The sequence below is a fragment of the Oncorhynchus mykiss genome, chromosome 13 (genome assembly GCF_013265735.2).
Source record: "Oncorhynchus mykiss isolate Arlee chromosome 13, USDA_OmykA_1.1, whole genome shotgun sequence".
In the NCBI taxonomy this organism is placed as follows: domain Eukaryota; kingdom Metazoa; phylum Chordata; class Actinopteri; order Salmoniformes; family Salmonidae; genus Oncorhynchus; species Oncorhynchus mykiss.
In genome coordinates, this window is record NC_048577.1 from 29,460,939 (window position 1) to 29,487,219 (window position 26,281).

At 43.2% G+C, this 26,281-nt stretch overlaps 1 protein-coding gene across 1 annotated transcript in view; it reads left to right on the forward strand.

Moving 5' to 3' along the window:
* LOC110486071 (inactive tyrosine-protein kinase 7) overlaps positions 1–24,875 on the forward strand; it is a 41,691-nt gene extending 16,816 nt beyond the window's left edge. Inside the window, exons 2-20 of the mRNA XM_021557394.2 lie at positions 136–432; positions 2,913–3,015; positions 3,307–3,491; positions 3,731–3,878; positions 9,774–9,904; positions 10,230–10,496; positions 10,758–10,894; positions 11,637–11,772; positions 14,041–14,160; positions 14,709–14,858; positions 15,239–15,383; positions 15,803–15,930; positions 16,248–16,445; positions 16,826–16,987; positions 17,108–17,361; positions 17,744–17,824; positions 18,125–18,276; positions 22,654–22,832; positions 23,273–24,875. Coding sequence (XP_021413069.2) covers positions 136–432; positions 2,913–3,015; positions 3,307–3,491; positions 3,731–3,878; positions 9,774–9,904; positions 10,230–10,496; positions 10,758–10,894; positions 11,637–11,772; positions 14,041–14,160; positions 14,709–14,858; positions 15,239–15,383; positions 15,803–15,930; positions 16,248–16,445; positions 16,826–16,987; positions 17,108–17,361; positions 17,744–17,824; positions 18,125–18,276; positions 22,654–22,832; positions 23,273–23,433 — 3,134 coding nt within the window. The 3' untranslated portion in view covers positions 23,434–24,875. The remainder of the gene's footprint in view (positions 1–135; positions 433–2,912; positions 3,016–3,306; positions 3,492–3,730; positions 3,879–9,773; positions 9,905–10,229; positions 10,497–10,757; positions 10,895–11,636; positions 11,773–14,040; positions 14,161–14,708; positions 14,859–15,238; positions 15,384–15,802; positions 15,931–16,247; positions 16,446–16,825; positions 16,988–17,107; positions 17,362–17,743; positions 17,825–18,124; positions 18,277–22,653; positions 22,833–23,272) is intronic.
* Positions 24,876–26,281: the final 1,406 nt, after the last annotated feature.

The window sequence follows — 26,281 nt, forward strand, 5'->3', positions numbered from 1 at the left end:
CTTTGACTTGATCTTTTCAAGGAAGAAAAATAAGATGAATAAGTATGTGCATCAAATGCAGGCTTTACTTTTTGGTTTAGCGTAACACGTAAGAGCATAACGACTAATTCCTCTCTTTCTCTTTTCATCCTCCAGTTCTCACCGTTCACGCTGCCTCCTTCCACTTCACCAAGGAGCCCAAGTCCCAGGATGCCTTGCACGGCCGGAGCGCCATGTTACGCTGCGAGGTCAGCGACGCGGAGGGCGTGAGTTACAGCTGGCTGCAAAACGGCGATGCGGTGAATGACACGGAGCGCCGCTTTCGGGAGGGCGGCAACCTCAAGTTCACCTATGTGGACCGGGTGCTGGATGCCGGGACCTTCCGGTGCCTGGCCGCCAACAATGCCACGGGAGGAGAAGAGCGCTCCACGGAGGCGTCCTTCAACATCAAATGTGAGTTTACTTAATTGCTACTTACAGTGCCTTACGAAAGTATTCGGCCCCCTTGAACTTTGCGACCTTTTGCCACATTTCAGGCTTCAAACATAAAGATATAAAACTGTATTTTTTGTGAAGAATCAACAACAGTGGGACACAATCATGAAGTGGAACGACATTTATTGGATATTTCAAACTTTTTTAACAAATCAAAAACTGAAAAATTGGGTGTGCAAAATTATTCAGCCCCCTTAAGTTAATACTTTGTAGCGCCACCTTTTGCTGCGATTACAGCTGTAAGTCGCTTGGGGTATGTCTATCAGTTTTGCATATCGAGAGACTGAAATTTTTTCCCATTCCTCCTTGCAAAACAGCTCGAGCTCAGTGAGGTTGGATGGAGAGCATTTGTGAACAGCAGTTTTCAGTTCTTTCCACAGATTCTCGATTGGATTCAGGTCTGGACTTTGACTTGGCCATTCTAACACCTGGATATGTTTATTTTTGAACCATTCTATTGTAGATTTTGCTTTATGTTTTGGATCATTGTCTTGTTGGAAGACAAATCTCCGTCCCAGTCTCAGGTCTTTTGCAGACTCCATCAGGTTTTCTTCCAGAATGGTCCTGTATTTGGCTCCATCCATCTTCCCATCAATTTTAACCATCTTCCCGGTCTCTGCTGAAGAAAAGCAGGCCCAAACCATGATGCTGCCACCACCATGTTTGACAGTGGGGATGGTGTGTTCAGGGTGATGAGCTGTGTTGCTTTTACGCCAAACATAATGTTTTGCATTGTTGCCAAAAAGTTCAATTTTGGTTTCATCTGACCAGAGCACCTTCTTCCACATGTTTGGTGTGTCTCCCAGGTGGCTTGTGGCAAACTTTAAACGACACTTTTTATGGATATCTTTAAGAAATGGCTTTCTTCTTGCCACTCTTCCATAAAGGCCAGATTTGTGCAATATACGACTGATTGTTGTCCTATGGACAGAGTCTCCCACCTCAGCTGTAGATCTCTGCAGTTCATCCAAAGTGATCATGGGCCTCTTGGCTGCATCTCTGATCAGTCTTCTCCTTGTATGAGCTGAAAGTTTAGAGGGACGGCCAGGTCTTGGTAGATTTGCAGTGGTCTGATACTCCTTCCATTTCAATATTATCGCTTGCACAGTGCTCCTTGGGATGTTTAAAGCTTGGGAAATCTTTTTGTATCCAAATCCGGCTTTAAACTTCTTCACACCAGTATCTCGGACCTGCCTGGTGTGTTCCTTGTTCTTCATGATGCTCTCTGCGCTTTTAATGGACCTATGGAGACTATCACAGTGCAGGTGCATTTCTACGGAGACTTGATTACACACAGGTGGATTGTATTTATCATCATTAGTCATTTAGGTCAACATTGGATCATTCAGAGATCCTCACTGAACTTCTGGAGAGAGTTTGCTGCACTGAAAGTAAAGGGGCGGAATAATTTTGCACGCCCAATTTTTCAGTTTTTGATTTGTTAAAAAGTTTTAAATATCCAATAAATGTCGTTCCACTTCATGATTGTGTCCCACTTGTTGTTGATTCTTCACAAAAAAATACAGTTTTATATCTTTATGTTTGAAGCATGAAATGTGGCAAAAGGTCGCAAAGTTCAAGGGGGCCGAATACTTTCGCAAGGCACTGTAATTTTACTTCATTATTTCTCATCAATGTAAGCCCTTCCCTTATCAGTGTTTTTGAGATCTCATAACCAAAATACTGTAAGAAGAGGTGCAGTTGTTAAATTCATTCACATATATATTGATATGACTCAAACTAGCACTAAGCATGGATGGCAGTGTAATAGCAAATGATAGGCATAACTATGTTACTGCAATAATTTTTCCAAATGCACTGAATTGGCTGCACAGCAATTAACACCATATTAGACCTTATGAGGACCTACCTGTTTTGAATATTGACAGTTGCCTTTGCAGCCATAGATTCAAACTTATTGAGTTTTATTCTTCCATATGGAAACTCAATATGTCTGTCCTCCCATGTGTGTCTCTACAACCATCAAACGCATCTCCTGAAGCGCTAAGAAAACGCTGCCTCTTACTTCTAAAGATTCTTACGAGAGCCATCCAGTGCTTTCCTTTTCCTAACTCTTATTTCCGCCGGACCAAAAAACGAAATCACGCCTGCGTGAGAGGTTATTTTGAGTGTCATTTATGTCCTCTACCAAGATGGACCGCTTGTGAAGTTGCAGCGTCTGGCTGGCCGTGTCACAAAACAAGGAAGGTCAGCTGACAGGAAAGGGGCCGTTTTGGGAGCCGGCACTAAGTTAGCCGGCCAGGTGTGAATGGCTGGTTTGTTTGTGTAAATGAGCAGCAAGAGGGGGTTTGACACCTTCTTTTTCTTTTTCCTCTCCTTTTTATTAACCCACCTTGTGTGCTCGCCCTCTACCTTCTGTCTTTTTTTAACACTCACTCAACCTACCTCTTCCCCCCACCCCCCCATCTGTCATACAGGGCTAGAGAGTGGTGGGGTGACCCTGAAAGATCCTGCATCAGAGCAGGACATCGAGAGCTCTGTCCCTGTGACGTTCCGGTGCAACATTGATGGACACCCACGGTGAGAAGCACAACCACGGCCTTAAGGTGTCCGCATGCTCCCCTGCCCGAAACTGTTTGGAAGAGTTTATGCATATTAAAATAGACGGGGTACTTGCCGCTTTTTAATTTTTTTCAAGCGAACATCTTTTTAAGAGAGCATGTGAGAATACTCGTTCAGCTGGCCGAACTGAAGCACTTTTGAAGCCTTTACAAGGCCTGACGGGGCCTCAAAACGTTCACCAGTCTCTCCGCTTATTCTTATGTGCCAACTCACTCATGCATATTAAGTAGTCATGTCTTCCTCCCCCAGACCAACATGCCACTGGTACAGAGACGGCGTGCGCCTGCCGGAGAAGAGCCATCAGATCAACAACAAGGAGCGAACTCTGACCCTGCCCAGTGCCAGCCCAGACAACAATGGCCTCTACTATTGCTGTGCCAAAAATCCAGCTGGGCACGTGTGCAGCAATGTCAACTTCACCCTCGATATCATAGGTGTGTATATGGACAAAGATTCAATAAAGAAGAGGTGAGGAGGGATGGCAGTTCCCCTCCCCCATAGTTTAATTGCAAAGCAACACCCAGCCCCACCGACATTAACATTGTGACTAGAAGCCAGAGCTGAAGAGAGCCTGTTGACCGGTCTCTTACCTTTCTTATGTACTCTTTGTGCTGTATACCTCTTTCTCACAGTCTCTTCATACCACACACTCACACCCTTACCCTCTGTATAGATAAAAGTTTCCCTCGTCCCGTGGTGATTCCTGAGGACCTGGTGGTGATGAGGAACGAGGAGGCCCTCCTTAACTGCCTGTTCACTGCCGAGCCCCCTCCCACCCAAGAGTGGTACCATCAGGACGAGCTAATCACCAACAAGTCCCGGTAAGACTTTTGTGTGTGTTTTATATCTATCTACATGCACTACTGTTCAAAAGTTTGGGGTCACATAGAAATGTTTTTGAAAGGAAAAGCAAAAAAAAAATGAATGTCCATGAAAATAACATCAAATTGATCAGAAATACAGTGTAGACATTGTTCATGTTGTACATGACTATTGTAGCTGGAAACTGCTCTTTATTTTATGGAATATCTACATAGGCGTACAGAGGCCCATTATCAGCAACCTTCACTCCTGTGTTCCAATGGCACGTTGTGCTAGCTAATCCAAGTTTATAATTTTAAAAGGCTAATTGATCATTAGAACACCCTTTTGCAATTATGTTAGCAGAGCTGGAAACTGTTGTCCTGATTAAAGAAGCAATAAAACTGGCCTTTAGACTAGTTGAGTATCTGGAGCATCAGCATTTGTGGTTTCGATTACAGGCTGAAAATGGCCAGAAACAAAGAACATTCTTCTGAAACTCGTCAGTCTATTCTTGTTCTGAGAAATGAAGGCTATTCCATGTGAGAAATGGCCAAGAAACTGAAGATCTCGTACAACGCTGTGTACTACTCCCTTCACAGAACACCGCAAACTGGCTCTAACCAGAATAGAAAGAGGAGTGGGAGGCCCCAGGTCACAACTGAGCAAGAGGACAAGTACATGAGTGTGTCTAGTTAAAGAAACAGACGCCTCCATAAGTTCTCAACTGGCAGCTTCATTAAGTAGTACCCGCAAAACACCAGTCTCAACTCAACAGTGAAAAGGCGACTCCGGGATGCTGGCCTTCTAGGCAGAGTTCCTCTGTCCAGTGTGTGTGTTCTTTTGCCCATCTTCATCTTTTCCTTTTATTGGCCAGTCTGAGATATGGCTTTTTCTTTGCAACTCTGCCTAGAAGGCCAGCATCCTAGAGTCGCCTTTTCACTGTTGACGTTGAGACTGGTGTGTGTGATATATATATATTCTCTCTCTCGTGTGTCAAAAGGTTGGACACACCTACTCATTTTATTAAACCATTTATTAACTAGGAAATTCTTATTTACAATGACTGCCTACCAAAAGGCCTTCTGTGGGGATGGGGGCTAGGATTAAATATAAATCTAGGACAAGACATCACACACAAAAACATCACGAGACAACACTACATAAAGAGAGACCTAAGACAACATTCCAATGTTTTTCTTTATTTACTATTTTTTACTTTGTAGAATAAGTGAAGACATCAAAATTATGAAATAACACACATGGAATTATGTAGTAACCAAACAAATTAGATTTTAGATTCTTCAAAGTAGCCACCCTTGATGACAGCTTTGCAAACTTGGTGTTCTCTCAACCGGCTTCATGAGGGTATCACCTGGAATGGATTTTAATTAACAGGTGTGCCTTGTTAAAAGTTAATTTGTGGAATTTCTTTCCTTAATGCGTTTGAGCCAATCAGTTGTGTTGTGACAAAGTAGGGGTGGTATACAGAAGATAGTCCTGTTTGGTAAAAGGTCAAGTCCATGTTATGGCAAGAACAGCTCAAATAAGCAAAGAGAAATGACAGTCCATTACTTTAATACATGAAGGTCAGTCAATCCAGAACATTTAACCCCTCTTGGGTATGTGGGACGCTAGAGTCCCATCTGGCCAACATCCAGTGAGATTGCAGAGCGTTAAATTCAAATACAGAAATACTCATTATAAAAATTCAGAAAACAAAACAGATTTTTACATAGGTTTAAAGATTAACTTCTTGTGAATCCAACCACTGTGTCAGATTTAAAAAATGCTCGAAAGCATACCTTACGATTATTTGAGAACATCGCCCAGTTGACAAATTACTACAAACAGTAACCAGCCAAGCAGAAGCGTTACAAAACTCAGAGATAGAGATCAAATTAATCCCTTACCTTTGATGATCTACGTATGTTTGCACTCAGAAGACATTCATTTACTCAATAAATGTTCCTTTTGTTCGGTAAAGTCTCTTTATATCCAAAAACCTCTGTTTTGTTTGCGCGTTATCTTCAGTAATCCACAGGCTCAAACGCAGTCAAAACAGGCAGACAAAAAAAATACAAATTGTATCCGTAAAGTTCATAGAAACATGTCAAACAATGTTTATATTCAATCCTCAGGTTGTTTTTAGCCTACATGATCTATAATATTTCAACCGGACAATAACGTCGTCAATATAAAAGGTAAACAAGAAATGCGCACTCTCGGGATTGTTCATTAGTTACCAGCCTCAGAAATTGCAGCCCAAATAAATGCAAAGTAAAGGACCCATCTATAAAGTAATAAATAAAGTAAAGGACCCATCTCAACATCAACTGTTCAGAGGAGACTGTGTGAATCAGGACTTCATGGTCGAATTGCTGTGAGGAAACCACTACTAAAGGACGCCAATAAGAAGTGATTTGCCCTCCGCGTCGACTTGCCAAGAAACATGAGCAATGGACATTAGACTGGAGGAAATCTGAGCTTTGGTCTGATGAGTCCAAATTTGAGATTTTTGGTTTCAACCACCGTGTCTTTGTGAGACGCAGAGTAGCTGAACGGATGATTTCCGCATGTGTGGTTCCCACTGGGAAGCATGGAGGAGGAGGTGTGGGTGTGCTTTGCTGGGGGATACTGTCAGTGATTTATTTACAATTCAAACACACTTAACAAGCATTGCTACCACAGCATTCGGCAGCGATACGCCATCCCATCATGTTTGGGCTCAGTGGGACTATCATGTGTTTTTCAACAGGACAATGACGCAACACACCGCCAGGCTGTGTAAGGGTTATTTGACCAAGGAGAGTGATGAGTGCTGCATCAGATGACTTGGCCTCCACAATCACCTGACCTCAACCCAATTGGGATGGTTTGGGATGAGTTAGACCACAGAGTGAAGGAAAAGCAGCCAACAAGTGCTTTGAAGAATCTCAAATATAAAATAACACTTTTTTGGTTACTACATGACTCCATGTGCTATTTCATAGTTTTGATGTCTTCACTATTAATTTACAATGTAGAAAATAGTAAGAATAAAGGAATACCCTTGAATGAGTAGGTGTCCAAACTTTTGACTGGCACTACATACATACATACATACATACATACATACATACATACATACATACATACAGTGCCTTGCGAAAGTATTCTCGGACCTGCCTGGTGTGTTCCTTGTTCTTCATGATGCTCTCTGCGCTTTTAACGGACCTCTGAGACTATCACAGTGCAGGTGCATTTATACGGAGACTTGATTACACACAGGTGGATTGTATTATCATCATTAGTCATTTAGGTCAACATTGGATCATTCAGAGATCCTCACTGAACTTCTGGAGAGAGTTTGCTGCACTGAAAGTAAAGGGGCTGAATAATTTTGCACGCCCAATTTTTCAGTTTTTGATTTGTTAAAGTTTGAAATATCCAATAAATGTCGTTCCACTTCATGATTGTGTCCCACTTGTTGATTCTTCACAAAAAAATACAGTTTTATATCTTTATGTTTGAAGCCTGAAATGTGGCAAAAGGTCGCAAAGTTCAAGGGGGCCGAATACTTTCGCAAGGCACTGTACATACATATAGTTGAAGTCGGAAGTTTACGTACACTTAGGTTGGAGTCATTAACTCGTTTTTCAACCACTTCACACATTTCTTGTTAACAAACTATAGTTTTGGCAAGTCGGTTAGGACATCTACTATGTGCATGACACAAGTACTTTATCCAACAATTGTTTACAGACAGATTATTTCACTTATAATTCACTGTATCACAATTCTAGTGGGTCAGATTTACATACTCTGACTGTTAAACAGCTTGTAAAATTCCAGAAAATTATGTCATGGCTTTAGAAGCTTCTGATAGGCTAATTGACATAATTTGAGTCAATTGGAGGTGTACCTGTGGATGTATTTCAAGGCCTACCTTCAAACTCAGTGCCTCTTTGATTGACATCATGGGAAAATCAAAAGAAATCAGCCAAGACGTCAGAAAAATAATTGTTGGTTCATCCTTGGGAGCAATTTCCAAATGCCTGAAGGTACAACGTTAATCTATACAAACAGTAGTATGCAAGTATAAACACCATGAGACCACGCAGCCGTCATACCGCTCAGGAAGGAGACGCGTTCTGTCTCCTAGAGATGAACGTGCGAAAAGTGCAAATCAATCTCAGAACATCAGCAAAGGACCTTGTGAAGATGCTGGAGGAAACGGGTACAAAAGTATCTATATCCACAGTAAAACGAGTCCTATGTCGACATAACCTGAAAGGCTGCTCAGCAAGGAAGAAGCCACTGCTCCAAAACCGCCATAAAAAAGCCAGACTACGGTTTGCAACTGCACATGGGGACAAAGATCGTAGTTTTTGGAGAAATGTCCTCTGGTCTGATGAAACAACTGTTTGGCCATAATGACCATCGTTATGTTTGGAGGAAAAAGGGGGAGGCTTTTAAGCCGGAGAACACCAACCCAACCGTGAAGCACGGGGAGGCAGCATCATGTTGTGGGGGGGGCTTTGCTGCAGGAGGTGCACTTCACAAAATAGTTGGCATCATGAGGTAGGAAAATTATGGATATATTGAAGCAACATCTCAAGACATCAGTCAGGAAGTTAAAGCATGGTCGCAAATGGGTCTTCCAAATGGACAATGACCCCAAGCATACTTCCAATGTTGTGGCAAAATGGCTTAAGAACAACAAAATCAAGGTATTGGAGTGGCTATCACAAAGCCCTGCCCTCAATCCCATAGAAAATTTGTGGGCAGAACTGAAAAAGCGTGTGTGAGCAAGGAGGCCTACAAACCTGACTCTCTGACACCAGCTCTGTCAGGAGGAATGGGCCAAAATTCACTCAACTTAGTGTGGAAGGCTACCCAAAATGTTTGACCCAAGTTAAGCAATGCTACCAAAAACAACTTGAGTGTATGTAAACTTCTGACCTACTGGGAATGTGATGAAAGAAATATAAGCTGAATTAAATAATTTGACTATTATTCTGACATTTTGCATTCCTAAAATAAAGTGGTGATCCTAACTGACCTAAGATATGACATTTTTACAAGGATTAAATGTCAGTAATTGGGAAAAACTGAGTAAATGTATTTGGCTAAGGTGCATGTAATCTCTCTCCGTTCCTGGAGAGCTCCTGTTCCTGGAGAGCTCCCCCCCCTGAAGGTTTTCGCTCCAACCCCAGTAGTAACTGACCTGACTCGGTTTATCAACCAGCTAATTATTAGAGTTAGGTGCGCTAGATTAGAATTGGAGCGAAAACCTGCAGGAGGGTAGCTCTCCAGGAATAGGGTTGGCCAGGCTATATATATATATATATATCTCGCTCTCGCTCTCTCGCTCTCTTTTTATATATATATATATATTTATATTATATTATAATTATATTTATATATATATATATATATATATATATATATATATATATATATATATATATATATATATATATATATATATATATATAGTATTTATTTAGACCCTGGTGTTCAAATCCAGCTAAAGATGCAGATTAGAAAAATGAAAAATTTAAAAAATGAAAAATTCATAAATGGCATTATACTGTGACATGGTTCAGTGAGTTAGACATGTATGTATTACACACACACACCAGATGCGTGAAGGCTAAGTACCGTCTCCTAGATTGGAATGACGGTTTCTACTATAAACATCCACTCTAAGCCTGTGTGTGTGCATGTTGTTTATGAATGTTTTGGAAGCATGTCGACATTGAGGTGAATTCCGCTAATGTTTTATTGTTTTATTAGTATCTCTTCCAAGAGTCCTTTTTAAAATGTAAAAATATTCAGAAAATGTCAAACAAGTCCTCTTTCCTGAGTTGGCCAACTTTCCAGAAAATGTTCAGTGTTTTGTTTTGATGTTTCTTTCTCTTCCTCCCTAGGTTGGTGATGTTGAACAACGGCTCCCTACTCATAACCCAGGTGAAGCCCAGAAACACTGGGCTCTACAAATGTGTAGCCAAAGGGCCCCGCGGACTCCCTGTCACTCTGGAGGCCACTGTGAACCTAGCAGGTAAGGGAGCACACACAGACATGCACAGTTTTGACACACTGTCTCAAGACAGATGTTTGAAATCTTCACTTTGTGTCTAACTCACTGTACCCTGTCACAGTATAATGCCATTTATTAAGTTTATTGCACGCTAATCTGCGCAATTTTTAGCTGGATTTGCATGGCATGGTCAACAGTTCTACTCTGCAGTTGAGTGGTATACTGCATTGCCTTCATGATTAGGACACAAGATATTTGTTTTGCAGTCTTAATTCATGGTTTTTGTTTTCTATTACTGATGTCATGATGGACTATCACTTCAAATACTTCCTCCCACCCCTTACAGAGATCGAGGAGATGGGCCCCAGCCAGACCCGGGTCTTCTCGGCAAACTCCCTGGAGAGGGTTTCCTGCCGCCCCCCTCGCGGCCACCCGGAGCCCGATGTGTGGTGGGAGCGGGGCGGGGAACGCGTCCCCTCAGAGGGCAGGGTCTACCAGGACGGACTGGAGCTGGTCTTCAGCCCCACCCAGGGGGAAGACTCTGGACTGTATACCTGCGTGGGCCAGAACAAGGCCGGTATCAGGAGGCAGGAGCTGACCGTCACCGTGGCCAGTGAGTATAGACCTCAAGACCCTAAAGGCTTTTCATACTACTGAGCCATGCCAAGCTGGTCTGGTTTCACATCCACAATTTTTCTACAGTGTGCCCTAATGAACACGACTCAGGTATTTCACTGCTGAGGTGGGAGTTGGACAGAACTCTGAAGGACTGTGGCTCTCCAGGATTGTGGCATTTGTTGTGACCTGCACCTGCTGAAATGTATTGGGTGTAGACACTACTTTTTAAGAGATGCTAAATGTGTGTATCCCCTAGCCCCTCCGGAGTGGGTGACGAAGCCAGAAGACAGCCAACTGGAGGAGGGCCTCCCTGGGTACCTGCATTGCCACACCCGCGCCACGCCCCATCCCGAGGTTACCTGGTACCGCAACTTCATCCCCATCACCGCCGAGGTCAGTCCTGTGGTCCGAACTGTATCCTGGTCATTCTGAAAAGAAGTGGGAACATACACTAAGAACTACTACACGCCGAGTGTACTAAACATTAGGACCACCTGCTCTTTCCATGACATAGATTGACCAGTTAAATCCAGGTGAAATCTATGATGCTGTATTGAAGTCACTTGTTAAATTGACTTAAGTCAGTGTAGATGAAGGGGAAGAGACAGGTTAAATAAGTACTTTTAAGCCTTGAGACGTAGATTGTGTGCGCGTTCCATTCAGAGGGTAAATGGGTAAGACAAAATATTTAAAAGGACATGCAGCCAACTTGACACAGCTGTGGGAATCGCAGGAGTCAACATGGGCCAGCCTCCCCGTGGAACGCTTCCAGCACCTTGTCGTCAACGCCCCCGATGAATTGAGGCTGTTCTGAGGGAAACGGAGTTGCAGCTCAATATGTTATGTTTGGTACACTGAGTGTATATACTTATATTTACACACGGTTCTGGACATTGTGAGTGTGATATTCTCTCTTGCAGTATCAAGTTAATTTAAGAATTGTCAAATGATAATCCATGTAATGAAATGCATTTCTCAAATAGGCCCCTGCCGGTGCATTTACATTAACTATGAAGCTGTGCTGCAATACAGATTAACTTTTTTATGCCCAGAACTATAAATATGCATGAAGGTGCAATCTGTAACTTTAATTTCTATGAAACCTATTGTTAACCCATTTATCTTTTGATTGTAGGACATTCGCTTTAAGCTGTACCCCAACGGGACCCTGAGGATCAACAGCGTGGAGGTGTACGATAACCACCTGTACATGTGTCGGAGCCAGACGGAGGCTGGGAGGGTGGAGGGCCGGGCCAGGGTCTTCGTTCTTGGTGAGTGTGTGTCTGCGCGCACATGCGTAGGTGTGAGTTTGTAAGAGAGAGAGACAGCATGCAAGTGTGTGGTAGTGCCATAATGTGTTTGTGGTGTGCCCTGTGTGTATGTATGTGAGCGAGAGAAAGAACTTTGTGTGTGGGAGTGCCATGTTATATGTGTATTTCAGGGTTTCCGTTAGCTGGTAATTGCCAGCTTTTGGTCGATTTCAAATTAAGTGAAATTCCGATAAATAGAATTGGAGCTGGCCAAAGTGCCTGGGGCTGCCCCGCTGAGGAGAGAGATAGGAGCCTTGGCTTAGGCTACTGTTGATTATGAAGATTTGGGCCTTTTTCATTGAAGTAAAACGAAAGTTAGAAGGCATGGCTCCAGACTGCAAGCATTTAGTTTAAAAAATCTATTGGTCGCATCGGTGCGAGCTGCACATTTAATTTACCTCACTCCAAACAGTAAAGTGCATTATCCTCATGATTCCTGTAATGAAAGTGTCTGCTTTCCTGCCCCTGCACTGGTTTCGCTGGAGCCTGCTGCCGTGTCGAGCGAGCCACTCGTTCCTTTCCCGGGGGAAAAAATGCTCCAGGAGAATGAAGTGTTCTGATTGTATAACATTTTAAAAACACAGCTATCCTGTTGTCACAGGTGGAGAGAGGATGTTCTCAGCTTTCTGTCGATATACTTTTTTATTTCTAAACTTTTAATTTTGAGTTCAATAGCAACTATTTTACAAATAAGATATTTGATATGGCTGTGAGATTATGAAGCGCATGAGCTGCTCATTGGCCATTGTGAGTGCATAGGCCTCATTGGGCAGTAGGCAAGTAGTACAACTGCAATGTTTTTTGGGGACATTAAATGTACTGTTAGATTTGATACATGGCTACTAGCATGTGTTTTGAGTTTCCACTTACTCAGGTGGTGAATTGACCCCAAATTAATTAGTCTGATATTAGATCACATAAAGATGCAGGCAAAGTCATCTCTTTTGAACCCCCCAAAATGATCAAATATTAACAGTAAAATATAACAATAGTATAATTTTCTACCCAAAATGCATGACAAACACTGGAGTGGTTGGACATAAATATTTTGAATCACATGAAAAGATGATAAACTTTTTTAATTAAGCACTGAATTACTTTATAACATGATAGGCCTACAATGTTTTTTTATATTGCATGATGCTGTGAACATTTTTGGTGTGACTAAATCATGGGTTGGTGCCACACACTGAACACTTAGGGAAAATGTTAGTCTGGATCCCTGCTACAAGGGGTATGTCCCCTGTATGCACAAGTTCTAATATTGTAGCGGACAAAGATGAGATGAATGTTGGCACGGCCAAATGCAGACTGCAACTTGATATTCAGGTAGGATGACATTTTGAAATATTTATTTATTGTAGGCCTATTTATTAATCTAAACCAGTTCTTTAAATATGCAAAACATGTTTCATTTCATTCTGTTGAGACATTTTTGTTGGCTAAATTTAATTTTGATCTGTCTTTTTTTCAATGGTGTGCTCTGTATCATTAGCCTATTGCTTGCATTTGTTGGGTACGGTAGGCATTAGCCTGCCTTGTTAATTGCTGCAATATAGCCGGTTCAAAACTTTATGGACAAGTGTTTTGTTTCATTCTGTTGAGCCATTTTCTTTTATTTTTGATATTACCCTAATAAAGTTTAGACGTTTTTGTGAAGGTTTGGTGTTGTGTAACCTATTATACTGCAGGCCTATAATATGAAGGTAGTGCGCACCGGCGCTCCAACTGACTTCACCATAGGAGGTGAGGAAGAATGTTTTAGGCCTACCAGACTACTACAATAAACGCTAATCTGTTAGAAAATTAACAAATTATCCCCTTTCTGAACGGCTATATCTGTACAGCAGACAGCCTTTACTGTCAGCCTTTCTGACAAGTATAAAGAAATTCAGTTTTGCATATGCTACACATCAAAACACAAGGAATAAATAGTATTTTGTCATTAGTTATAGGCTGTTTAAGGACATCGAAGTGTTTCTTTTGGCCAATATCGCTAATTTATTGATGGTGCTGGCTGTGTGGGTGGAAGACCTAATGGGTAACGCGTCCAATGCATATGGATGACTGGTAAATGTATCAAATGTCTGAACTGTATTCTTCCTGGTCATTTGGCCAGTGCCAAATTTTCCTTACGGAAACCGTGTGTGTGTATATGCTTGGAGATGTGTATGCTTGTGTCTCTCTACTCCACGTTCTGTCACCAACACGGTTGTCTCCTCCCTGCAGAGAAGCTGAAGTTCACCCCCACCCCCCAGCCCTCCCAGTGTCTGGAGTTGGACAAGGAGGGCACTGTGCAGTGCTCCGCCAAGGGCCGCGAGATCCCCACCATCCAGTGGACCAAAGCAGGTGGGTGTTCGGACCTCCTTGCCTGCCTTAGGACTCAGAGACACACACACGTACAATGTTGCTCAATCCAAAATCTACTCTTAGCCCCTACCCCTTGTACCTAGATGCTTCTAGTTGATCTCAAAGGATAACATGGGTGTAAGCAATATGGTAATAACTTCCTAGCTTATTGGCATAGTCAGATTTTCTGGCATTTTTTTTTTTACACCCATTGTTTAATTGTAGATGTATGTGTTTAGGGGTAGGGTCGAGGGGCTATTCAATCGAGGTGCTAGAGGGCTTAAACACTTTTTTGTTTCTACACTTTTTTTGTTTCTACATATGTCTCCGACACATGAAGGTTAGAATAAAATCCAGAAGAGTATTCGACCCTCCAGGAATGGAATTTCATTAGCCTGGGCTAGGGGGTTGATATTGGACTGCTCTCTCAACTGTTACACTGTTTGTTTCCTGCTGTGGTTTCTAAATAGTTTTAGTCTATCTAATGTGTGAGCTGTGCTCCACTTGTAGGACAATAAATGTGAATCTCTAATATTCCCCCCTTGCAGATGGCAGTGAGCTGCCAGAGAATGTAGTACAGACCGGCGGCGTGCTCCACTTCGCACTGGTGACGAGGGACGATGCGGGCAACTACACCTGCCTGGCTTCCAACAGCCTGCAGGGCCAGATCACAGCCGCTGTGCAGCTCACCGTAGCAGGTATCCCTTCACTAACACTAGTGGCACTAATGCCAACCACACCAATGCAGGTCACAGACACACCATATCCTGCCACCTATACAACCAGACACCACACAGACCAAGGATCCAACGGTTGTCGTCCTCTACTTTTTAACCAGAGATTGATTTCTACCTGTGAAAAATGTGTATGCTCCAGCCAACCCGTGACAGTAATTGACTAAGTTCCAGGGTTAGATTTAGAAACAAAAACGTCAGTACTCAAGATGGCAGAACTACGTTATCTGATTTCAACAGTGCTAATGGCATCACTAAAGCTGTCTCTAGACTTCAACACATCTAAATCCAACTTAACCAACACTTCCACTATTTCTTTATTTCCTTCTCTCTCTCTCTCCCAGTGTATATAACATTTAATATGGAGCCGGAGCACACCACTGTTTACCAGGGCCACACAGCCATTCTGCACTGCCAGGCCACCGGCGACCCCCAGCCCTTTATCCAGTGGAAAAAGAAAGACAAGTTCCTGGAGCCTCGCAAGAGCAGGTAGAGAACCACAACTCTGTTTTGTTAAGGCCCAAAGTCATTTTTGTAGTATTTGGTTTCTCATTTGTGGGTTTTTCGTTCTGAACACCGTGCTAAACAGCATGTTTTGATAGTTTTTTTTTATCATGGTAGGGAAGATGTCTATCTAGCCTTTGCCATATTGCTATCAGCCAGTCCTAATTCCCTTCCCTTAGGCCTAACCTTTCATTGTCTGGTAAATACAATAAGGCAAATGCAATATGGTGGAAGTGCTTTTTACTACACTGCTTAGACCTCGAGACCCCTCTGATATTAAAGGGTTAGGGCCAGGGGGAAGGGGTAGGAAGTGAAATAGAACTGGATCAACTGTGAATGGGCGTAAACGAGGGAAAATAATTGAATGCAGACACGGACTCACTCCTGTGCTGTTTGCTTTCCAGGTTTCAGAAGATGCCCAACGGTTCTCTGGTCATCCACGACGTGAGTGTGGAAGACACGGGAAGCTACACATGCATTGCTGGCAACAGCTGCAATATCGGCCACACCTCGGCAGAGCTCTATGTCGTAGGTAAGACACCAGGGGAAAAAACCTAAAGTAAACTTTGTGTACCTGACGCAGCTGTCTAAAGTATTTTAACGGTTGTGGTAGGTGGAGGAAATAAAGCAGTCCCCCAAACTGTAAATACTTCTTTTGGCTCTTGAATGTGTAATGATAGTAGCAATGTCTCATTTAGAAAGAATGTAATTGAGAGGTGTCATCTTGAGGTGTCCACTTGACATCTGAGGTTGAGATGGTGATTCAGTAGACTCCAATAAAATACTTTTTAATTCAATAGAGAAGCACATCACCGGACTCTTTTTGTGTGTGTGTGTGTGTGTCAACAGAGAAGCCTGTGCACCACTCGTTGGAGGATGACGAAAAGGCGCCATACAAGATGATCCAGACAATCGGCCTATCGGTGGGCGCCGCCGTGGCCTACATCATCATTGTCCTGGGCCTGATGTTCTACTGCAAGAAGAGACGCAACGCCAAGAGACTAAAGGGCCCCGAGGGAGAGGAGGCCGAGACAGAGCACCTCAACGGTCAGCGTTCGCAGTCTATTCCATTCAGTTGAATTCAAGTGTATGGTTTTCCTGGTAGTGTGAAATGTATTGAAAACATTACAAGTATGCAGTACAACAACTACACGTTGACATTTATTACTAGTGACATGCACCAATATGTAAAGTCAATATTGGTGTCGGCATTTAAAAAAATACGGTATCAATAAATGTCTAATTAAAATAAACACATCCTCTTGAAGCTCTAAAACGGAACTGTTTCAAGTGATTCATTTCATTTCCATGGCTGTATTTCTTTAAAATTTCTGTACCTAGAAATAAGAAGAGGACGATGGAGTATGTACAAGCAGTCATGTTTAGTTACCGGTATTGAAGGATGCCATTTTGTCCTGGCACTACAGGGGGCACGGTGCAGACCAACGGACAGGCCACCGCTGAGATCCAGGAGGAGGTGGCACTTACCAACATGGGCACCACGGCCAGCAGCTCCAGCAACAAGCGCCACAGCAGCCACGACAAAGGGCACTACCCCCGTGCCAACCTGACCCCCATCACCACTCTGGGTATAGAGCAACACATGCATGTGCACACACACATCGTCATTGGAAATAAGAATTTGTTCTTTGTTGACCTGTATAAATAAAGGCTATATAAAATTATATTGATTCCCCTCTCCTACACAGGGAAAGGTGAGTTTGGCGAGGTGTTCCTGGCCAAAGCCAAGGGCATCATGTCGGCAGGAGGAAGAGGCAGTGAGGATGAGGAGGAGACGGTGGTGCTGGTGAAGAGTCTGCAGACGCGGGACGAGACTCTGCACCTGGAGTTCCGTCGCGAGGTTGAGATGTTCGGCAAGCTGGGCCACCCCAACCTTGTGTGCCTACTGGGCATGTGTAGAGAAGTCGAGCCTCACTACCTCATACTGGAGTATGCTGAATTGGTAAGGAGGGAGCTACCTGCTTACGCTCCAGGGTGAAGTTTCCCCTAGGTACAGATCTAGGGTCAGCTTCCCCTCCCCCAAACCTTAACCATTAGTGGGGGAAATGCTAAACTGACCCAAGATCAGTGTCTTCGGGCAACTTAACTTCACCCTACTCTCTACACACACACACTTTATTTATGTATCCGACATGGCAGTTAATTGCATCATTGAAATACATAGGTATTAAGGTTAAATGCCTTAATAAAATAAAGACTATTTAAAATATGAGCTACGTACGAACACACTGACCCCAGTGCATTGAAAAACGTGTGCGGGTGTACTTAAAAAAAAAAACATCCATGATTTAGCATCCACCCCAGACCTGTGTATATGTTCCTAGGGGGACCTGAAGCAATACCTCAAGATGTCCAAGAACAAGGAGGAGAAACCCAAGTCCCATCACCTCAGTACCAAGCAGAAGGTCAGTTTACACACACAAAAAGGCATAATTGAGCATCTTAATTAGGGTTGGCTTCAGTGCAGTAGGCCAGGATTTGGTAGCTGGTGCTTATAGTAAGGCTCTCCTGTTGCATCATGCCACTGGCTTTCACTGTCTGTTGGACCACTCAGAAGGAGAAACAGATTAACTAGAAGATGTAATTTTAAAAAAGCCATTCAAATGCTTAAAACACACGCACTAACTCACTCACTTGAAGGCACATATATGCTTGAAAACACAGTGATTTAATGCTCCGTATGTCCCACTCTCTCTTTCCCTCAGGTGGGGGTGTGTCTGCAGGTTGCCCGGGGGATGGAGCATCTATCCAATCAGCGCTTCGTCCACAAGGACCTAGCCACCCGCAACTGTCTGATCAGCGCCAAGAGACAGGTCAAGGTGTCTGCACTGGGGCTCAGCAAAGATGTCTACAACGAGTAAGATTACAATTGATTAAATCTTGATTTAACCAGGAAAGATCCCTTGCGGTTGAAAACCATACTTATGGTTTTTATTAGTTTCAATGAATCCAGTCACAGCATAATTGTATCGATAATTTAGATTTCCCAAAGTCTCCATTTAAAGAGACCTGTGATAAGTATAGTGAAAAAGGCACCAACAGATGGCCACCTCGCTTCGCACTCTTAGGAAACTATGCAGTATTTTTAAATTTTTTCAAATGTATTTCTTACACTGTTGAGTTTATTAATTCAACCATTTTTTAAATTTAAAAGCACACACAACTTGAAAAAGCCATACATGCATAAAATTGAGGATAACGCACAATAAAGTATGGGAATTATTTCCATTGTGGTCCTCTTGAGACAAGATGGCTAGACAAGATCGAACACAGTATGACAGTGAAATAATTTTTAAAAAACATAGAAGAAGAACATCAATCTCATCATTCCAGTTACATTATAGGGGTTATTCATATGGGCACAGTAGACATCAAACATATTTTTACTTTATTTTTAAAGCTGCCCAGAGAGGACGTTGTTTTTATGGGCAGAGGCAACTCATTCCATTCTGAGGCTCCAGTATACAAGAAAGTACTTTTCCCAGCATTACTCCTGAACCCGTATCTGGTGCTGTGATTGTGTGCATCCCTAACACGAGGAAAGTAATCACTTAGATATCTGGGCGCAGGACACTAATCTGGGACACCGTAACCTCGACAGGCAGCCAGTTTAGTTCCTGAAAGCAGCTCCTGCCTATGTGAGTATGTGGACTCACCTTCAGTACAACCCTGATCAGCTTATTCTGGGCTATCTGGAGCTTCCCCTTCATAAGTTTAGATAAGCCCCAAACCAGGAAGTACTAGCATAGTCAAAATGGCATTGAATGAGGGCAGTAGCTAGCAGGAAAGCTTAAGTCTTATTACATACAGCCGGGAGAAACTATTGGATATAAGAGCAATGTCAACTTACCAACATTATGACCAGGAATACAACTTTCCTGAAGCGGTCCACCACCCAGGACAATTTATCGGATCCCAGCAGGTGACCCAAAACCACGGCGCCGCAGAAGGGGCAGACGGAGCGGTCTTCTGGCCAGGTTCCGTAGACGGGCCCACTGCTCCCGAGTATACTACTTGCCAATGTCCAGTCTCTTGACAACAAGGTAGACGAAATCCAAGCAAGGGTTGCCTTCCAAAGAGACATCAGAGATTGTAACATTCTCTGTTTCACGGAAACATGGCTCCCTCAGGATACGTTATCAGAGTCGGTACAGCCATCTGGTTTGTTCACGCATTGCACCGACAGAAACAAACATCTCTCTGGTAAGAAGGGTGAGGGTGTATGCCTTATGATTAACGAGATGTGGTGTGATCATAACAACATACAGGAACTCCAGTCCTTTTGGTCATCTGACGTAGAATTCCTTACAATCAAATGCGGACTGCATTATCTACCAAGAGAATTCTCTTTTGATTATAATCACAGTCGTGAGCAGACACCTCAACGGTCCTGAAAGAACTTTATTGGACTCTATGTAAAACTAGAAACCACATATCCTGAGACTGCATTTATTGTAGCTGGGGACTTTAACAAGACTAATCTGAAAACAAGGCTCCCTAAATTTTATCAGCATATCAAATGCGTGACCCGGGCCGGCAAAACTCTGGATCATTGTTACTCTAAATTCCGTGACGCATAAAGCTCGCCCTCCTTTCGGCAAATCTGACCATGACTCCATTTTGTTGCTCCCAGCCTGTAGGCAGAAACTAGAACAGGAAACGCTCAGGTCTGTTCAACGCTGGTCCAACCAATTTGATTCCACTCTTCAAAATTGCTTCGATCATGTGGACTGGGATATGTTCCGGATAGCGTTGAACAACAGCGTGTTTATTAGTTTATTAGTGCATCTGTGATTATTAAAACCTTCCCCAACCAGAAACCGTGGATTGATGGCAGCATTCGCCCAAAACTGAAAGCGCGAACCACTGCTTTTAATCAGGACAAGGCGACCGGAAACATGACCGAATTCAAAGTGTAGCTATTCCCTCCGCAAGGCAATCAAACAAGCTAAGCATCAGTATAGAGGCAAAGTAGAGTCGGCTGAGACACGAGAGGTATGTGGCAGGGTCTACAGTTGTGGCCAAAAGTTTTGAGAATGACACACATATTAATTTTCACAAAGTTTGCTGCTTCAGTGTCTTTAGATATTTTTGTCAGATGTTACTATGGAATACTGCAGTATAATTACAAGCATTTCGTAAGTGTCAAAGGCTTTTATTGACAATTACATGAAGTTGATGCAAAGAGTCAATATTTGCTGTGTTGACCCTTCTTTTTCAAGAACCCTGCAATCTGCTCTGGCATGCTGTCAATTAACTATTGGGCCACATCCTGACTGATGGCAGCCTATTCAGTGCTTGGAGTTTGTCAGAATTTGTGGGTTTTTGTTTGTCCATCCGCCTCTTGAGGATTGACCACAAATTCTCAATGGGATTAAGGTCTGGGGAGTTTCCTGGCCATGGACCCAAAATATTTATGTTTTGTTCCCCGAGCCACTTAGTTATCACTTTTGCCTTATGGCAAGGTGCTCCATCATGCTGGAAAAGGCATTGTTCGTCACCAAACTGTTTCTGGATGGTTGGGAGGAGTTGCTCTCGGAGGATGTGTTGGTACCATTCTTTATTCATGGTTGTGTCCTTAGGCAAAATTGTGAGTGAGCCCACTCCCTTGGCTGAGAAGCAACCCCACACATGAATAGTCTCAGGAAGCTTTACTGTTGGCATGACACAGGACTGATGGTAGCGCTCACCTTGTCTTCTCCGGGCAAGCTTTTTTCCGGGAGAGAAGTGGCTTCTTTGCTGCCCTTCTTGACACCAGAACATCCTCCAAAAGTCTTTGCAAATTGCCATCATACAAACTGAGGCAGCAGACTTTATGAAAATTAATTTGTGTAATTCTCACAACTGTACAGTCAGTCACAGACTAAAAAAGAAAACCGGCCCCGGACCCCGATGTCCATGCTCCCAAACAGACAAAAAAAATGTTTTTGCTCGCTTTGAGGACAATACAGTGCCACCGACACGGCCCGCTTCCAAAACCTGCGGGCTCTCTTTCACTGCAGCCAACGTGAGTAAAACATTTTAAACGTGTTAACCCTCGCAAGGCTGCCGGCCTAGACGGCATCCCTAGCCATGTCCTCAGAGCATACGCAGACCAGCTGGCTGGTGTGTTTACGGACATATTCAATCAATCCCTATCCCAGTCTGCTGTTCCCACATGCTTCAAGCGGGCCACCATTGTTCCTGTTCCCAAGAGAGTTAAGGTAACTGAGCTAAACGACTATCACCCCGTAGCACTCACTTCCGTCATCATGAAGTGCTTTGAGAGACTAGTCAAGGATCAGATCACCTCTACCCTACCTGACACCCTAGACCCACTCCAATTTGCTTATCGCCCCAAAAGGTTCACAGACGACGCAATTGCAATCACACTGCACACTCCCCTAACCCATCTGGACAAGAGGAATACCTATGTAAGAATGCTGTTCATCGTCTACAGCTCAAAATTTAACACCAGTGTGAGTGTGACACCACACAGCAGAGGGAGCACCTCTTATCCACATCAACGGCACAGTAATGGAGAAGGTGGAAAGATTTAAGTTCCTCTGCGTATACATCACGGACAAACTGAAATGGTCCACCCACACAGACAACTGGTGAAGAAGGCGCAACAGCGCCACTTCAACCTCCTTTAGGCTGATGAAATTTGGCTTGTCACCAAAAACACTCAAACTTTTACAGATGCACAATCAAGAGCATCCTGTCGGGCCTGGTACAGCAACTGCTCCGCCCACAACCGCAAGGCTCTCCAGAGGGTAGTGAGTTCTGCACAATACACCACCGGGGGCAAACTACACCACCTGATGACACCACCTGATGTCACAGGAAGGCCATTATCAAGGACAACAACCACCCGAGCCACTGCCTGTTCACCCCGCTATCATCCAGAAGGCAAGGGCAGTACAGGTGCATCAAAGCTGGGACCGAGACAAAAAAAACAGTTTCTATCTCAAGGCCATCAGACATCACTAACATTGAGTAGCTGCTGCCAACATACTGACTACTACTGATTACTTGTTAGATTTTACTGCATGGTCAGAACTAGAAGTACAAGCATTTTGCTACACTCGCATTAACATCTGCTAACCATGTTAATGTGACCAATAAAATTTGTTTGATTTGATGAATTGACAGATTAAATTGTGGCGACACCCAGTGGCCAGACTACCAAACAACACCCAAAGTGGAGGTTACCGTCCTGGTGCTGACCTGTGTGTCCTCTCTCCCCCTCCAGTGAGTACTATCACTACCGGCAGGCGTGGATCCCTCTGCGTTGGCTGCCAAGCGAGGCCGTGTTCGAGGACGACTACTCCACCAAGACGGACGTGTGGTCCTTCGGCGTGCTCATGTGGGAGGTGTTTAGCCTGGGCGAGCTGCCGCACGCTGCGCTCGACCACGACAAGGTCCTCGAAGGTGAGGCCAGTCGAACTGGAGCTTGGGAGTGTTATTGAAGGATGCTACTTCACCCCAGATGGGGGTAGAAGTCCACTATTCTAGTGTCACACATTTTGTCACCCTCCTAATGGTTACTTTACTTTGCCTGCTTATAGTTGTTTAAAACCACACAATGCATACCAGATGACGTCACCAATGTCACTAGAGGATGTTGCACACACTTTTTATTTTAATTTTTTATAAAACATAGATAGATACCTGCTGTTTTCACATATGTTTACATTGCGGTAATGCTGGAGATGAATATAAGTTTCAAAAGTGGTGGAATTCCCCTTTAAGGTTTATTGCTCTGTTCTGTCCTTCTTATTTCTCTATCCCTCCTTCTTTCACCTCTTTCCCTGCATCTTGCTCGCTCTCACCCCTTGTGTGTTGTTCTCTCACGTCTTCCCCTCTACCAGAGCTGAGAGAGGGCCGGGGGAAGCTGCCCCTGCCCCAGGGCTGTCCTTCCCGGGTGTACAAGCTGATGACTCGCTGTTGGGCCCCCAGCCCCAAGGACCGCTCCTGCTTTAGCGACATCGTCTCTGCCCTCAGCGAACTGCCCTCCGAGAGCAAGGTGTAACACACACGGCCCAGGTGCACTGTGTGTGTGAGGGTATGAATGTGTTAGGAATGGGGGGAGGTGACAAGTGTGTGTGTGTGTGTGTGTGAGAGCAGTTGTGTACAAATGTGATTTGTACAAACCGGTGGATCAGTGTGTATGTGAAGGACGTATAGAGGTGTTGGCATGTGTGCGTGAGCATGCATGTTTTGGCCTTTTTGAATTTGTGTCTCGCACTCCAGGACTATTCTACTCTGCCTTATTGGCCTCTGTAGTTAGCGTCTGCAAGAGCAGAAAGAGTCTCTTAACAACAAGGACCTTGGGTCCCAAATGAGGACCCATCCGAGAAGAGATCAACATCCGACGAGCTTCTCCTTCACGTCTCTATGGATTAAAATGATTTTTTTTTACAATGAGGACTTATATTGTGCCTTAGGTCAAATGGTGTCTATAACATTTAATCTAGAAACTAATGACAGTTAATGTTGGCACGGTTTTCACCCCAATTGGATATTTTCTGTTGCTCATGTTTGCGAATGAACAAGACAGAAGGGACATTTTCTGCCCAGAGCCAAACGGGACATTAAGGTACAACCTCTTTAGGTGTAAAAATCGAATGTGTCTCACCCTGTTAGATATGATCAGAACAAGGTGAAGGGCCAGCGATGGCATTATTACACTTGTGTGGCGTTTAGCTGGAGTGTGGATGGAATCAACGCTCACAACACTAGTTTTCCTTGCCTTGAAGGTACATCTATTTAAAGTATAGTCATGACAGTATATGAATTAGCTTCAACATGCTATTTGAGTAAAGGTAACAGATCATCTGAGCTGTAGCATTGTAGGCTAGCTATTGGCCATCCTGTCATGGACAGTTTTGTACTCCTATCAAAGATGTCTGAATGTTACTGCTCCATTTGCCCATCATTCATCCAACCCTATCGCGACCTGAGCTTTTCCAATCAGTGGGAGAAACCTTTCTTTGTAGTGCTTTGTATTCATGTTTACAACATGCACTGATCACAACTATGCCTTTTTGTATTCTAGAAGGATTGTTTTGGAGACCTGTTAACTTATTTTCAAGGTCCTGTTTTGTATGTTTTCACTGTATAGAAAGGTACTAAGCTTCTTTGATATAATTGTTTTATGTGCAAGGCATTTGAGGATTTGTGTGGAAGAGTTCATTTGTCATTTATTGAACCAAAACATAAGGAATTAAGGTTCTCCTGAAAGAAAAAGAAAGTGTAAGTGCCTGGCAAATGAAGGACTATGCATCAGTCTTTGCTATTGTTTTAATATTTACTTTTTTACTTGAACATTTTTATACATTGCAGATTTTCCCTTTGTTTTTATGTACAAAATCCATCTTTCATCTGAATTGTAGTAATTTGGATATTTGTTCTATTTGAAGTGTTTATACAAACATACCGCTGGTCCAATAAAATCCTTTTGTTGTAAATGTACCTTTTCTGTTTGTATGCCGTTTGGGAAATATTGTGCATATAGCCATTATTAACAAATATAAGATCTCACTGGTAACATGTAGAGTTTGGCTTGAGTAAGAGTACACCTTCATTTAAAAAAATCTATCAACAGTTTAACAAAAAATAACCCTCTGCAAGGATATTCAAGCTTTGTCCAAATCTGATATTTATCCAAAGTTAATATTGGTATCATCAAACTCAACAAGTCTTTATTGTTTTGTCTTTGAGGGTCAGTCCAGCTTGCAGAGTGGAGGATGAAGATCTGTGAATCCTAAATCCAGCATAGTGTGGCTCCGTGAACGTGGTGTGGAATGCATGCAGAGGAACACTTGACCCACGTGAATCGATTAGGTAGAATCACAGGCCGTCTCTGGGTCAGTTCAGATAAACCACCAAACTGACTGATGAGCGCAGGCCAGCTCTCAAGAGGAAGGATAGAACTTGATCCCCCAGCCTTTGCATTTTGCTCCATGTACTCCTTCACTACTCCTCCTCCTGAGTCTGTTTAGACATCACCCCCACAGATATGGTTCTGGGTTTCTCCTCCAGTCCACTCTCCCTCCCAGTAGCAGTGGCCCAATAGCTGCTCTTGACATAACAACCCAAAGGGATTCTGAGGTTCAACGGGAGATGTTGGTTTCCTCTGTCCTACAGTGTCAGCCGATAGGGATCCGAGGGACAGATTTCTCTATCAGACTGCTAATATAATTTGTCATAACTAAGACCGATAGGGACTATGATCTGTAACAATACATAACATTATTTTGAAGAGTTATGCTAATTGAAATCTGTTTCCCCCCAGCTATATTAGGACAAAGTTTTGAACTCACATTTCACAAGCCCTGGTTTGTTCCAGCATCATATTATATATGTATATTTACAGTGCATTCTGAAAGTTCAGACCCCTTCACTTTTCCCACATTTTGTTATGATATAGCCTTATTCTAAAATGGATCAAATAAATTAATCATCTACACAAAAACAGATTTGGACATTTTTGCAAATTTATGACAAATAAAAAAACATTATTTGCATAAGTATTCAGACCCTTTGCTATGAGACTCAATTGACCTCAGATGCATCCTTTTTCCATTTATCTACAACTTGAGTGCAGTCCACCTGTGAAATTCAATTGATTGGACATGATTTGGAAAGGCGTACACACATGTCAGAGCAAAAACCAAGCCATGGAATTATCCGTAGAGCTCCGAGACAGGATTGTGTCGAGGCACAGATCTGGGGAAGGATACCAAAAAATGTCTGCAGCATTGAAGGAAAAAAAGGTAAAAGGTTTAAAAAAAAAAAGGTTTAGCTCCAGAATCCAGTGTGTCGTAGATTAAGTTCAGTTTTCATGACTGCGGAACCAAAGCAACAGTGTCATAGCT